At 52.2% G+C, this 12757-nt stretch overlaps 1 protein-coding gene across 1 annotated transcript in view; it reads right to left on the reverse strand.

The window, feature by feature from the left end:
* Positions 1 to 12757, reverse strand: part of SLC25A48 (solute carrier family 25 member 48) — a 38451-nt gene that overhangs the window by 2062 nt on the left and 23632 nt on the right. Inside the window, exons 5-7 of the mRNA XM_055142436.1 lie at positions 6479 to 6736; positions 3770 to 3903; positions 2956 to 3084 (exon numbers count right to left, since the gene is read on the reverse strand). Of these exons, the coding sequence (XP_054998411.1) occupies positions 2962 to 3084; positions 3770 to 3903; positions 6479 to 6736 (515 nt within the window). The 3' untranslated portion in view covers positions 2956 to 2961. The remainder of the gene's footprint in view (positions 1 to 2955; positions 3085 to 3769; positions 3904 to 6478; positions 6737 to 12757) is intronic.

The following is a 12757-nucleotide window of genomic DNA, read 5'->3' on the forward strand; positions in this document are numbered from 1 at the left end:
TGACCTCCTTTTTTCTAACAGCTGCATAGTATTCCATTGTATAGATGTACCAAAGTTTCCTCAACCAGTCATCCATTCTGGGGCATTCGGGTTTTTTCCAGATTCTGGCTATTGTAAACAGTGCTGCGATGAACATACATGTGCAGATGTTGTTTCGATTGTACTTTTTTGATTCTCTGGGATATATTCCCAGCAGTGGTATTGCTGGGTCAAATGGGAATTCAATATCTAATTTTTTGAGAGTCGTCCAAATTGTTTTCCAGAAGGGCTGAACCAGTCGGCATTCCCACCAGCAGTGAAGAAGGGTCCCTTTCTCCCCACATCCTCTCCAACAGCGGTTGCTTTTGTTCTTTTGGATGTGTGCTAGTCTCTGTGGTGTGAGGTGGTATCTCATGGTTGTTTTGATCTGCATCTCTCTGATGATTAGTGATGTAGAGCACTTTTTCATGTGCCTTTTGGCCATTCGTATTTCTTCCTTGGTAAAGTTTCTGTTCATTTCTTTGCCCCATTTTTTGATGGGGTTGGATGTTTTCTTCTTGTAGAGCTCAACCAGTGCTTTATATACCATTGATATCAACCCCTTATCTGATGGGTATTGTGTAAATATCCTTTCCCATTCTGTGGATAGTCTTTGTATTCTGGTCACTGTATCTCTTGCGGTGCAGAAGCTTTTTAGTTTAATGTAGTCCCATTTGTTGATCTCTGTTTTTACTAGATTGCTTAGTTCCGTGTCACCTTTGAAGATACCCTTATCTTCAATATCGTGGAGGGTTTCGCCGACCTTGTCTTCAATGTACCTTATGGTTTGTGGTCTAATGTTGAGGTCTTTAATCCATTTTGATCTGACTTTTGTGCATGGTGTCAGGTCAAGGTCTAAACCCATTTTTTTGCATGTGGTTGTCCAGTTGTGCCAGCACCATTTGTTAAAGAGGCTTTCCTTGCTCCACTTCACTTCTCTTGCTCCCTTATCAAAGATTAGATGGTCATACATTTGGGGTTGTGTGTAGGGATATTCCACCCTGTTCCATTGGTCTACGGCTCTGCCTTTGTTCCAGTACCATGCTGTTTTAATTGTTACTGCTTTGTAGTAAAGTTTGAGGTTGGGGATGGTGATGCCTCCCATCATCTTTTTCCCAAGAATTGTTTTAGCTATCCTTGGACGTTTGTTATTCCATATGAATTTTAGGATTGCTTGATCCATTTCTTTGAAGAATGTCATGGGGGATTACATCTATTTTAATCTGCTTCTTTTTGTTTATTTCTACTTTCTATTTTTCTATATAAATATACATTGGTTTTACTGTAGGATTTTTTTTAAAGAATCCTTTTTGGGGTGGCTGGAGAAATAGTACAGGGGTTACGGTGTTGCCTTGCATGTCACTAGCCCAGGTTTGAGCCCCAGCAGTACCCTGAGCACCACCAGGAGTGATCCCTGAGCACAGGGCCAGGAGTGGGTGTAGCTCCAAGGCCCCAAATATAAATGATTAAAAAAAACCCTCCACTTTCATCTTTTAAAAGTTGGGGAACAGCTGGCCTCTGAGTGCAGCTTAAAGAACAAGACAATTTCTCTTCAAGTACAGAAAATCTTCAGCCAAATCTTCAGTGCTTAATCATGCAAAGCAAAAAGCCAGAAAATTTGTGACTGTGGCTATAAAAAAACTAAAAGCATTTGCTTTAAAGCCAATTTCCAGCACTTGTCCTTGTCCTGGTCCTCAGAGAGGCCCGAGGTACCTTCCCCAGGGATGGAGCCCCAGGCTCTCCCGGCCCCCCCCCCCGAGTCCTGGTGGGGCTCAGCTGCCCCAGGGGAGGTGGCTGAGGGTGAACAGGACCTTCCTGATGGAAGTCATCAACCAGAGTGAAACGGCCTCCTGATTCACTAGAAAATTCTGCGACTCACCCTATTATGTTTTCTGAGCTCCACAAACAACCAGCTGGGGGTCAGAGAAAGAAATAAGGGAGGAACAGAGAGGATATTGGTATGTGTGTTTGTGTGTGTGTGTGTGTGTGTGTGTGTGGTGCTGGGGACTGAGCCCAGGTCCTCACACATGCCAGGTGAATGACCCACGTCCCCAGCCTCTTGCAGATATTTTGTGATGACTGCTGGTGCTCTGGGTTCTGGGCGAGGCAGTAACTGCAACGAGAAGAACAACTCATCGGCGCTCTCCTGGGACTTTCCTGCTGGGTGGACAGTTAGGATGCAGAGGTTGGCAGGGCAGCAGTGCTGAGCGGACACACTCTAGCAGAGGCCTTGGGGCAGGCTTCCCTGAAGAGGAGACTTCTTGATTAAAAGCCGGATGACACAGGGGGACTGTCGAAGCCCAGCTCAGTGAGACAAGGGTGTCTGGGTGGGCACAGCAGGAGTAAAGGCCGGAAGGTGAGAGGAGACGGTTCACTTTGGATAGTGGTGAGGATGCGACTACGTGACATTTTAGAGGGCAGTGGGGAGCACTGGGAGCCCTTGAATGTGGGGTCACTTGCTGAGTGTCTGACTTTAGATGCCTGGGACCACGGTGATTGTGCAGCAATGACAAGAGGACAGTGAGGAAGAGTGGGGGCAGGAGGCAGGGGGTGGGGTAGTGGGGCTCTGGGGGCTCATCGGTGATGCTGACCCAGACTTCAAGGTCAGCAGGGAGGTGGGGTCACAGTGTCTATGCGACAGGAGGTGGCCCGTTGCTTTGAGTCCGCATGCCTGGCTCTGAGAGTTCGTGCCAGGTGTGATTCTCTGCGTGGGGCTGTCGGGGCCACTGCAGGAGAGCTCGGCAGGCGTCTTCACTCGAAACTGGTGAGTTCTGCTCACAGGTGGGACCGGGAGGACCGTGACAATGACGAGGAGGAGAGGGGCCCTCACTGAAGGTTCGCACACAAGACAGGTGCCAAGGAGAAGACCGCCACGCCGTGGGGACAGAGTTTCCAGCCGCAGTGGGTGGTGGGGAGGCAGCGGGGACAAGCACTGACCTGGTGCTAGGGGCTGGGCACCCCGTAGTCCCCGCGGAAGGCCTTCAGCGAGAGCTCGTAGCCCAGGAACATGGCTGCGCTCATGGGGAAGCCCCGGACCATGCTGATTGTGGCGCCTCTGAAAAACACCTTTGGCGGGAGGCAGCGTTAGCCCTCGGGCTGAGTGGCACCTCCCGAGCGGGGCCTCTGTTGAGTGCCCACTCCCGGTCTGGCTGGGCCCCGCTCGGGGATGGTCTTGAGAGTGGGGAAGGGCTTGTGTTTGGATTAGTCCTTCGGGTTCAGGGAGGAGGAAAGAGAGATGGGGTCAGCTTCCTCAATAGCTGGGACCAGGGATCAGGGGGCCTGGACTTGGGGTGGAGGTGGAGGCAGGAAATGAAACAAAGAAAGGGGTCTCTGGAGGTGTGGGGCCCGAGGGACGGCAAGGAGCCTAGGGGGCCCACATGCTGGAGGCAGTGAATGAGGCGCTGCGTTGAGTGGCAGGAATCCTGAGCCTCAGCACTAGTTACAGACAGACAGACAGACAGACAGACAGGCAGACAGACAGGCAGGCAGAGGTGGCCTCAGGGTCGAGCTCTGCCCTGTTCCAGCTGCATGTGTCGGGCAGCTTACTGGGACTCTCTAGATCTGGGGCGGGGAGGGGTGGGAGGGGAGGGGCAGGTCAGTGGCCGGCTTCAATACCTGCTTCCTCCTGCCTGAGTTAAGGACTAGCTAAGAGCAGGGCTACTCACAGGGGGTGAGAAATGATCATCACCAGCCTCAGTTTCCCCAATCTCCTCGGGGCTGACCCTGAGCCCCAGGGTCACCGGGTGCTTACTTTCAGGCCTTCCTTCCGGTAACTCTGGGAGATACAGTCCAGGACGCCTTTGTATTTAGTCGTATAAACCCCATCAGCTTGGAGTCGACTTTTCACGACATCCATAGGAGTCGCTGTCCCCCAAGAAATGGCTCCTGCAAAGACAGAGGTGGACAGGGGGCAGTGCGGTGGGTGGGGTGTAGACTCCCACCATTCAAAGTGTCGGGGTGTAGACTCCCATCATTCAGAGTGTTGGTGTAGACGCCCACCATTCAGACAGCTGGGTGTGGGGTCAGAGTGATGTACGGGCAGAGTACAGTGGGTAGGGCGTTTGCCTTGCATGTGGCTGACCCAGATTCAATCCCTGGTATCCCATATGGTCCCCCAAGCACTGCCATGAGTAATTCCTGAATGCAGAGCCAGGAGTAACCCCTTGGCATTGCTGGGTGTGACCCAAAAAGCCGAAGAACAGAAACAAAAACAAAAACAGTGTGCTGGGTATAATCGCCAACCATTCAGAGTGCTGGGGTGTAGACACCCACCATTCAGAGACTCAAGAGGCTGCTGCAGGGGGGCTGGAGCGATAGCACAGAGGGTAGGGCATTTGCTCGCGGCCAATCCAGGTTCAATTCCCAGCATCCCATGTGGTTCCCCGAGCACCACCAGGAGTAATTCCTGAGTGCAGAGCCAGGAGTAACCCCTGTGCATTGGAGGGTGTCACCCAAAAAGCAAAAAAAAAAAAAAAAAAAAAGAGAGGAGGCTGCTTGGGAAGGGGATGGGTCAGCCCGGCAGGCTGGTCTTGGCCATCACTCTGAGACTCTGCACTCCACTGCCTTCTCTGGCCTCAGGTCTTTCATCTGCTAACGGGGCAGCGCCTCTCTGGGTGGGGTTGCTGTGAGGACCAATAAGTGGAGCCGGGAAGAGTCAGCACAGACCAGTCCCACGGTCAGGGCTACAGAAGGGGAAGCTGAGTAGCAGCTTCTGTGGGAGAAACAGGAACAGGCCCCACCAGGGCAGCCTGGCAGCCTTCATGGGGCAGCTGCAGAGGCCAGGGCGGGGCCAGAGGTCGAGGCCAGGGCTCCCTGAGGCAGTCTTTCTCTGGCACACACCTGCTGACCGGGCAGGGCCTTCCTGGACGGGGCAGAGGACAGTGGGCAGTTGTCTTTAAAACCCACTTGTTTTTTCCGGATCTTGGGGCCACACCACTGCCTGAGTCATCGCTACAGGATAACTCGGGGCCCCTGTTTGACCACTTTTGTGTTCCGAGGTCTCCAGCACCAGGTTAGCGTACAAACACAGAGAGTGGCACATTCTTGAGTGGGGAGAGAAAAACAATGGATGCCCAAGTGCAAAGCAACAGGTTAGTGAGGTTTTATAACGGGAGCCCAAGGCTTCCCAAAGAGGCTTCTCGTGTCCTGGGCCCTTTGCCCATGTGGTGTCCAGCCCCCAGAGGCCCCTGCCCATGGCCCGCTGGGAGCCTCCCGCCAGGACTGCCTGCAGCTTCCCCTGCAGGGGGCAGGGCACTGCTCTGGGGTGAGGGGGGTCACCACTCAGACCTGCTCCTACCAGGAAGGAGGGTAGACGGGGCTCTTAGGTGAGCACTTACTAGGCGCAGGGCCTGGGCTAGGACGCACATGGACGGGGCTACAGGGGGAACAGTCTCATTTGGGACTAAGCCACGTTATGCGTTTGCCAAGTTTCAGAGTAGGGCTAATTCTGATGACAGTGCTGGGGTTGCGGATGGGGGGACGGCGACTTTCTTCTCTCCAGCACGTCTTTCCCATCTGCAGCAGACACGCTTCGGAGCCCCCACCCTCTCCCCTTCCTCGGCCTTCGGCTGCATTTCTCTCTTCCCCATCGGGCCCAGCCACCTCCTTCAGGAGGGTGGTGTGTGCAGTGTGTGTGCACATGTTCTCCAATCGCCCTTCCCCTCACCAAAGTGGGTCTTGCCTCTATTTGGCAAATTCCTCTGAGGCTGCCCCGTGGCTAGGCCTAGGCAGCAGGAAAGGCAGGTGCAAAGGCCCAGTGGTGCTGTCCGAGCACGCTGCTGCTGCTGCAGATAGTCGTGTGGCTCTAGTGGAGCAAGGAAGTGGGGATGGGAATACACAGTGGGGTGGGGGAACGGCGTGGGTTGTGAGTGTTGAAAACATCTGCAAGGAATCAACGTCTACCCGAAAAGAAACGGAGTTGCAGTGCAGGAATTAGGCAGGAGGTTAGAGGGTGCAGACATCCCTGGAGGGCGTCAGAATTTCCACCTGCACCTTTGTCCGTGGAATCCCTGCGAGGCTGTCAGCCCTGGCTGTGACCCTTGCTGTAGTGACTATGATCCCTGAACCATAGCTTTCCCATCTGGAAAATGGGAGACTGAGGCCCAATGCAGTGAGTGAGCAGACACAATCCCCCAAGAGGGAGCTTGGCGGCGGGCCGGGTTCAGAAGGGCAAGCATGGCCATCGGGTCCTTTTGCCAAGCCCAGGAATGCCTGACCCAGAGAAGATGCTCCACAGAACCTGGGCAGAAGTCGATGGAGTCCCCCCCACTAGAGATTTGCCTTCTCCCCAGCGGCAGAGGGGAGGGGACGGGGCTTGTAATGAACAACCAACTCAAGTTCTAGCATTTCCTTTCTCTGCCTAGCACAGAGCAAAGATTGGTCCTGGGGGGCAGGGAAGGGCCTGGCAGGCTTCCCAGCTGCAGTGGCCTGCACAGAGAGAGGATCACACTGTCCCCCTTACCTGCCACGCCGCCCGCCAGCCACACGCAGTAGGGGCTGGGGCCCGCGCTGCCCTCGGGTGTCAGCCACTCATTGAGGAGCACGTAGGGGATGAAGTAGAGGCAGTAGCCGGGAACGTCCCGCAGCAGCATGGCACTGAGGCCCCGGTACAGCCCGGCCAGGCCCTCGGTGCGCACGATGGTGGTGAGGCAGTGCACGGGCCCCTGGTAGGCTGGCCGCTCCCCGAGGGCCGCTTTCTGGGCCGGCGAACCGGGGCGGCCTGCAAAGGAAGGGGAGGAGAAAACAAACCTCTGAGGCAAGGCACTGCCATTCTCCAGCCCTGGGGCCACCAGGCAGGAGTTCCTGGTCACATGGCCGCGCATCTTTCACCAACCCTAACCTTGGCAGCTCAGACTGTGATTCTGAAATCCCCACAGGGAGTTCCTGGCAGCAAGCTGAGCTAGGTTGGAGACAGTTCCGGCCAGGTGATGACGTACCAGCTGCCTAAAAATCCAGACGTCTTTCTCCACCATCACTGTCTTACTAAGAAGACAGACTGCTTGCCAGCTCTTCCTTGAAGAAGAGACTGAAAAATCCACTCTGTGTGTGTGTGCGTGTGTGTGTGTGTGTGTGTGTGTGTGTGTGTGTGTGTGCTGGGGGGGTGTTTACTTAGCAGAGAATGGTAAGAGTAGACTAGATTGCCATGGGTCCCAGCCCACCACTTCAAGCCCTTTTCCCCTTCTTTTTTTTTGGTGGGGGGCCACACCCTGCATGCTTAGGGGTTACTCCTGGCTCTGCACTCAGGAATCACTCCTGGCAGTGCTCAGGGACCATATGGTGTTCTGGGGATTAAACTTGGTTGGTCACGTGCAAGGGCAAGTGCCCTGCCTTTTGTACTATTGCTCAGGCTCCCACCCCCACCCCCACTCTTAGGGCCACCTTTCCAGCCTTTGCTTCCTTATCTTTCAAAAGATAAGCCATCACGGTATTAGATACTTGAAAGTTGCCAAATAGCTCCTAAAACATCTTACCACGTGCCGAGGAGGTCATGGAGGTGCTAGCTAACGTTATTTTATGATCTACACATAATTGGCTCAGCATGTTGCCTGCCTGAAAAATGTCAGAAGTCAATGATCTCTCAATGAAGCTGGAAACGTTCATGTGTGTTGGTGCTGGGGATCCAGCCCCCGGTCTTACACTTGCAAGGCATGAGCTAGTCTAGATCCCTGGAAAAACATTTTTTTAAAGGAGAGAGACAGAGAGAGACAGAGAGAGAAAGAGCAGAGTGGCAGCACAGCAGGAAAGGCTCTTACTTACCTTAGGTGTGGCCGATTCAGGTTTGATCCCTGGAACTACAACATATGGTCCATGAGCACTACCAGAAATGATCCCTGAGCACAGAGCCAGGAGTAGAGAGAGAGAGAGAGAGAGAGAGAGAGAGAGAGAGAGAGAGAGAGAGAGAGAGAGAGAGAGAGAGAGAGAGAGAGGAGAGAGAAGAGAGAGAGAGAGAACTCTGTGCATGTGACTAAGGTAAGCACCTGTACAGCATGGTGGAAGGAACACAGGTGGAATACATTGTCACCTATTATAGCTGAGCCTGCAGTGTCCAGGACAAATCAGGGACAGGATCACTAGCTGGAGGGCTGGGCAGGTCCTCACTGACTCACTGTGGCCTGGGTGGGACTGTGGGAGAATCCTGGGTGTGTGGAGGCCCGGGAACCCAGGACAGCTGTCTCTTAGTCTGACCCTGCACCCGCCCAGCACACCATGGGCTCCTGCATCTGCCTCTTCTTCTAAGGACGAGGTGTGGACAGCAAATAGAGACTTGCTCTCTCCCTTTGAGCCCTCCAACCTGATTCTCCCCACACTCAGCTGTCGCCTCCCACTTCTACAAACCCTTTAGCACAACTTTGACTCAGGGTGGGACTCCAGGGAAGAGACAGACAGCATGTTTCCTCTTGGAAAATGAACATGATGCGGCCATGAGGGAGCAGAACACAGCTGGCTGGCCAGCCTGGCCTAACTGCTCATTGGCGGCATCTGTCTTGGGTCTCTCAGGCGCTGGCCAAAAGGCAGGCCACTTCCTTCCAGCACTGCCCTCCCGAGTCCCTCCCCTTACTCCCCCACCCTGACAGTCCCATCTTTATGGAGTGAAAGGTTAGGATCCACTCCTGCATCATGACTCCAGAGTCCAAACTGGAGCTGGGGGAGTAAAGGGCAGCCTGGATTCTTGCTCATCCCAGAAGTAGGTGAGGTCAAGCGGAAACATTCTGTTTGCTTGGGACATAGCTTAAGTCAACTCAGCCTGCCTGGGGGCAGAGCAGTCCCTGCCACCCACCGCAGGCCTCTCAGCCAGGGCAGCACCACACCCAGGGGAATCTCATTCACTTCTGCTGAGATCCTAGAACCGTGATCATCTGGTCCCACAGGCTGGGGCGGGTCGGCAGGTGGGGAGAACAACGCCCACCACCATGTTTCTATCTGCTGGTCCCTAGTCCAGTGGGCAGGGCAGGTGCTGGCCTGCAGGTGTAAGAAGGTTGATGAACGCCAGGTTAGAGTCATGGGCAGGGACAGGAACCACTTTGGGGGCAAAGATCATCTGAGTTCAGAGCAAGATCAGATACAGTGGATTTCTGAAGACCCATCAAGAGAGCACTGGACAAGTCCTCCTCCCAGATTCTCCGTGAGATGAAACAGCCATTGGCCCAATGCACAGACAGTCTGGTCCATGCTCGTGCCCCCATCACAATGATATGACCTCGCAGTCAAGGTTTCCAGCAATCAATTTCGGCTCTGAGGTGACTTTTCAGAGTTACTGATTAAAGGGGAGCTTCCTGCCAAGAGGCTGCTTGTTTGGGGGAAATGGAAAATGTTGGGGAAAGCTTGGCCTGGCCTCTAACTGGTCTTGCCACCAAAATTCCTGTTGTCTCCATTTCTTTCCAGGGGGAAACAACAGAGAAATTCATTCACATCTGTCTGGGCTTAAAGCATAAGCGATTGAGCTTTTATTGCTTGATAAGCATCTGTTTCTGACTCGCACAGCATTTCGAGTGAGGTGGAGCCTCCATCACCTGGAACAACATAGTATGGAGCTAGCAGAAGGAGCCTCTGGATAAGTTTATACTGCAAAGCCTTTTGCATCTCCTTCCACCCTCCTCGTTGCCAATGTATTATTATTATTATTTTTCTTTTGGGTCATACCCAACAATGCTCAGGTGTTACTTCTGGCTCTGCACTCAGGAGTTACTCCTGGTGATGCTTGGGGGACCATATGGGATGCCAGGAACCGAATCCAGGTCAGCCACGTGTAAGGCAAGCACTACCTGCTGTACTATCACTCCGGCCCATATATATATATATATATTTGCAAAAACGTGTAAGGCAAGCGCTACCTGCTATACTATCATTCCAGCCCCCAGATATATACATATGTATATATATATATGTGTATATATATGAATATATATATATATATAGTTGCAAAAACTTCGTTGTGGTAAATCTTATGGGTAGTATCTTCCCTTTGACCCCTCTGATCTCACTCAAAGGCGTGGTGCCATGAAACTGAGCAGATGCCACTATCCCGTAGCTCTGACTCTACTTCGGTCATGTTCAACAGTCCTTGCCCCGTAACACTGACCTGACCTCAACTTAAGGTTTGCACTGAATCAGCTGGGAGTATGATGTGGCTTCCAGGAGTTACTGATAGAAGGAGCGTGTCTGATAATATCTTCCTCATTTGGAGGAGCTGATACTAGTCAAACATTCACCAAACCTTGACCTGGCCTTGCCCACAAAACCCAAACCACAACCAAACCCATTCTTTATTTTTCCTCCCAGGGTAGCAATGAGAATTTTTTTACACACACACATGCATTTTCCTTTTTACATATTCCTGCATAATTTTACTTTCTGAACCAATTTAGGGTCAATTTCTTTTTTGGGGGGAGGGTGGTTTGGGCCACACCAGGCTTTACTTAAGGCTTACTCCTGGCTCTGCACCCAGGGATCACTCCTGCCAGTGCTCAGTGGGGATCGAACCTGGGTCGGTCACATGCAAAAGCAAACAACTTACCTGCTTTACTATCTGTCTGGCCCCAGAGCGTCAATTTTATATAAGTGGCCCTTTCTTCACCCCCGAAGACTTCAGTTTGCTTTTCTTAAGATGGGGGAAATTTTCTTAAGATAAAAAATCCATAGCACAGTTATCAGCTCCTAATCTACACTGACAAAACTTTAACCTAACGTACCATTTATATGTGAATTGTCTTGGGAGCTCAGAGTGACCTTTATAGTCTCTCACCTGCCACTCCCCTCACCTGAGTCCAGGATCCAGTCCAAGATCCGGTATTACATCTCATTGTAAGGACTCTTGAGACAGGGCATGTCTACAAGCTTTCTTTGTTTTCTATGACACTGACATTTTTTTAAGAGTATACGTTCCTGCTTTGGACTAAGAGAACCTTCCTCATTGCTTGTGTGATGTTTCCTGCATCGAGATAATGGGTTCTTGGCAGGATTTCCTTCCCTTTCTGCAGTCTATCCCCTTCCCGTGAAGATCAATCACTTTCAGTTGAGGTCTAATTTGGGTCCAACAAAAGGCACCACTTACTGAGCGCACCGTTGCTGAGCTTTGCCAATTGCACGTCCCCGTGTTTCCACACCCTGCTGGGGAAATGATGTCTCATACTTGAAATAAGCCAATCAACAGTCCACTTACATGGACTGGAGTTCTAACCACCATGCCCTCAAGGCGACAGAATTCGAGATAGGAGCTCCCTCTCTGCTTGCTGGATTCCGTGCTGCTCTATTCATCCACTGTTCAACCAATCCAGGAAGAGCTTGAAAATTATCTTAATCATGAAAAAGAACTTTGTGAGGTCATGCGATGTTGTTCACGGAGACCCGGAGTGGCCATTAGGCCATGGAGATCACAGCTTCGTGTGCATCTGCAGCTGTTAGGGTCTCCCCTCTGGTGCTCAGACCCAGAGATGCCCTGCCTGGCCCTGGGGGACATCTCTGGGAGCCCTGTCTACGAGCCTCAGCAAACCTCTGAATCAGAGCCACTGGGGAGCCCAGCAATGGACCAACTTCCACTGTGGGAACCAAGCATTGGTGATTCTTAAAAACTGGCTAGGCAGGGTGATGGCCAGCAGCAGTGACCACAGCACTGGTGGACATGCATACTAATGTGAGGCACAGAAGGATGGAGTGAGGGCCTGGGGGTTCCCTGCTCACAGGCCCCTCAGGCTTTCAGCTGTTACTCAACCCGCAGGGGGCTGGGCCTGAGTAGGAGCATGTGAGGTGAAGAGCTGCAAGCTATCATTTCTTCTAGGCAGACATGTATTTCTTTCTCTAGTTAGAATTTTTTTATTCTGCTCTGAGGATAAAATGATGAATCAAACTGATCATTATTTAAGAGCATTTGCCACCTCTGGGTTCTTGAAATAAAGAGCCCATCAGGGCCTTTTGTTAGGAGAAGTGCCGGTTCCACACCTCAGCTACTTAAAATGCCCTCAGCTTTCTGTTTTCGGACTCAAGACTAGCAGGAAATTCAAGATCAATGAAACCGTCTCTGCATCCCTCCTGGGCTCCTGGCCTTCAGGACTGAGGACAGGTCTAACCAGGTCTAAAATGATACCCTTGTCCAGATCAGTCCCTACCACTGCTTCTGTCCCTGCTTCACCACATGCGGCGACTGTCTGGCTTCACCAGTGCCCAGAGTCTACGGGCCTCCTGCACTGCCAGATCAGGGCATCCCGCAAGCTTAGCTCTTGCAGGGGTGGGCCACTTCCAGGTTTGAAGAAATACCCACAGAGCCATCTCGTTTGGGGGGGTCTTCCCAGCTTGGAAAGATGGAAACTTAGTCATAGGTGGGGGTATCCACAGAGCTGCCACTCGTATCCCCTTTTCCAGAAGCAAGGAGCTAGCCACAGCCCTCTCCCAGACAGACTCTGCATCTCATTTCTCTCCCACCTCAGACACTGTTTGGTTTCTTCAGCAGACCGTGACCACAGAAACTGGGAAGGTAGACTAGGCTGGCTCCGCACTTAAAGGCACAGTGTGTGTGTGTGTGTGTGTGTGTGTGTGTATGTGTGTGTGTGTGTGTGTGTGTGTGAGAGAGAGAGAGAGAGAGAGAGAGAGAGAGAGAGAGAGAGAGAGAGATGTATGTGTGTGGGGTAAGGGGAATATATGCGGGATATATGTCTGTGTGTGGTGCGTGGTATGTGCTATGTGGACTTGTGTGTGGTATATGAGGTGTGTATGATATGTGTGTCTGTGGTGGTGTTATGTGGTATGG

Source organism: Sorex araneus, chromosome 6 (genome assembly GCF_027595985.1).
Source record: "Sorex araneus isolate mSorAra2 chromosome 6, mSorAra2.pri, whole genome shotgun sequence".
Classification (NCBI taxonomy): domain Eukaryota; kingdom Metazoa; phylum Chordata; class Mammalia; order Eulipotyphla; family Soricidae; genus Sorex; species Sorex araneus.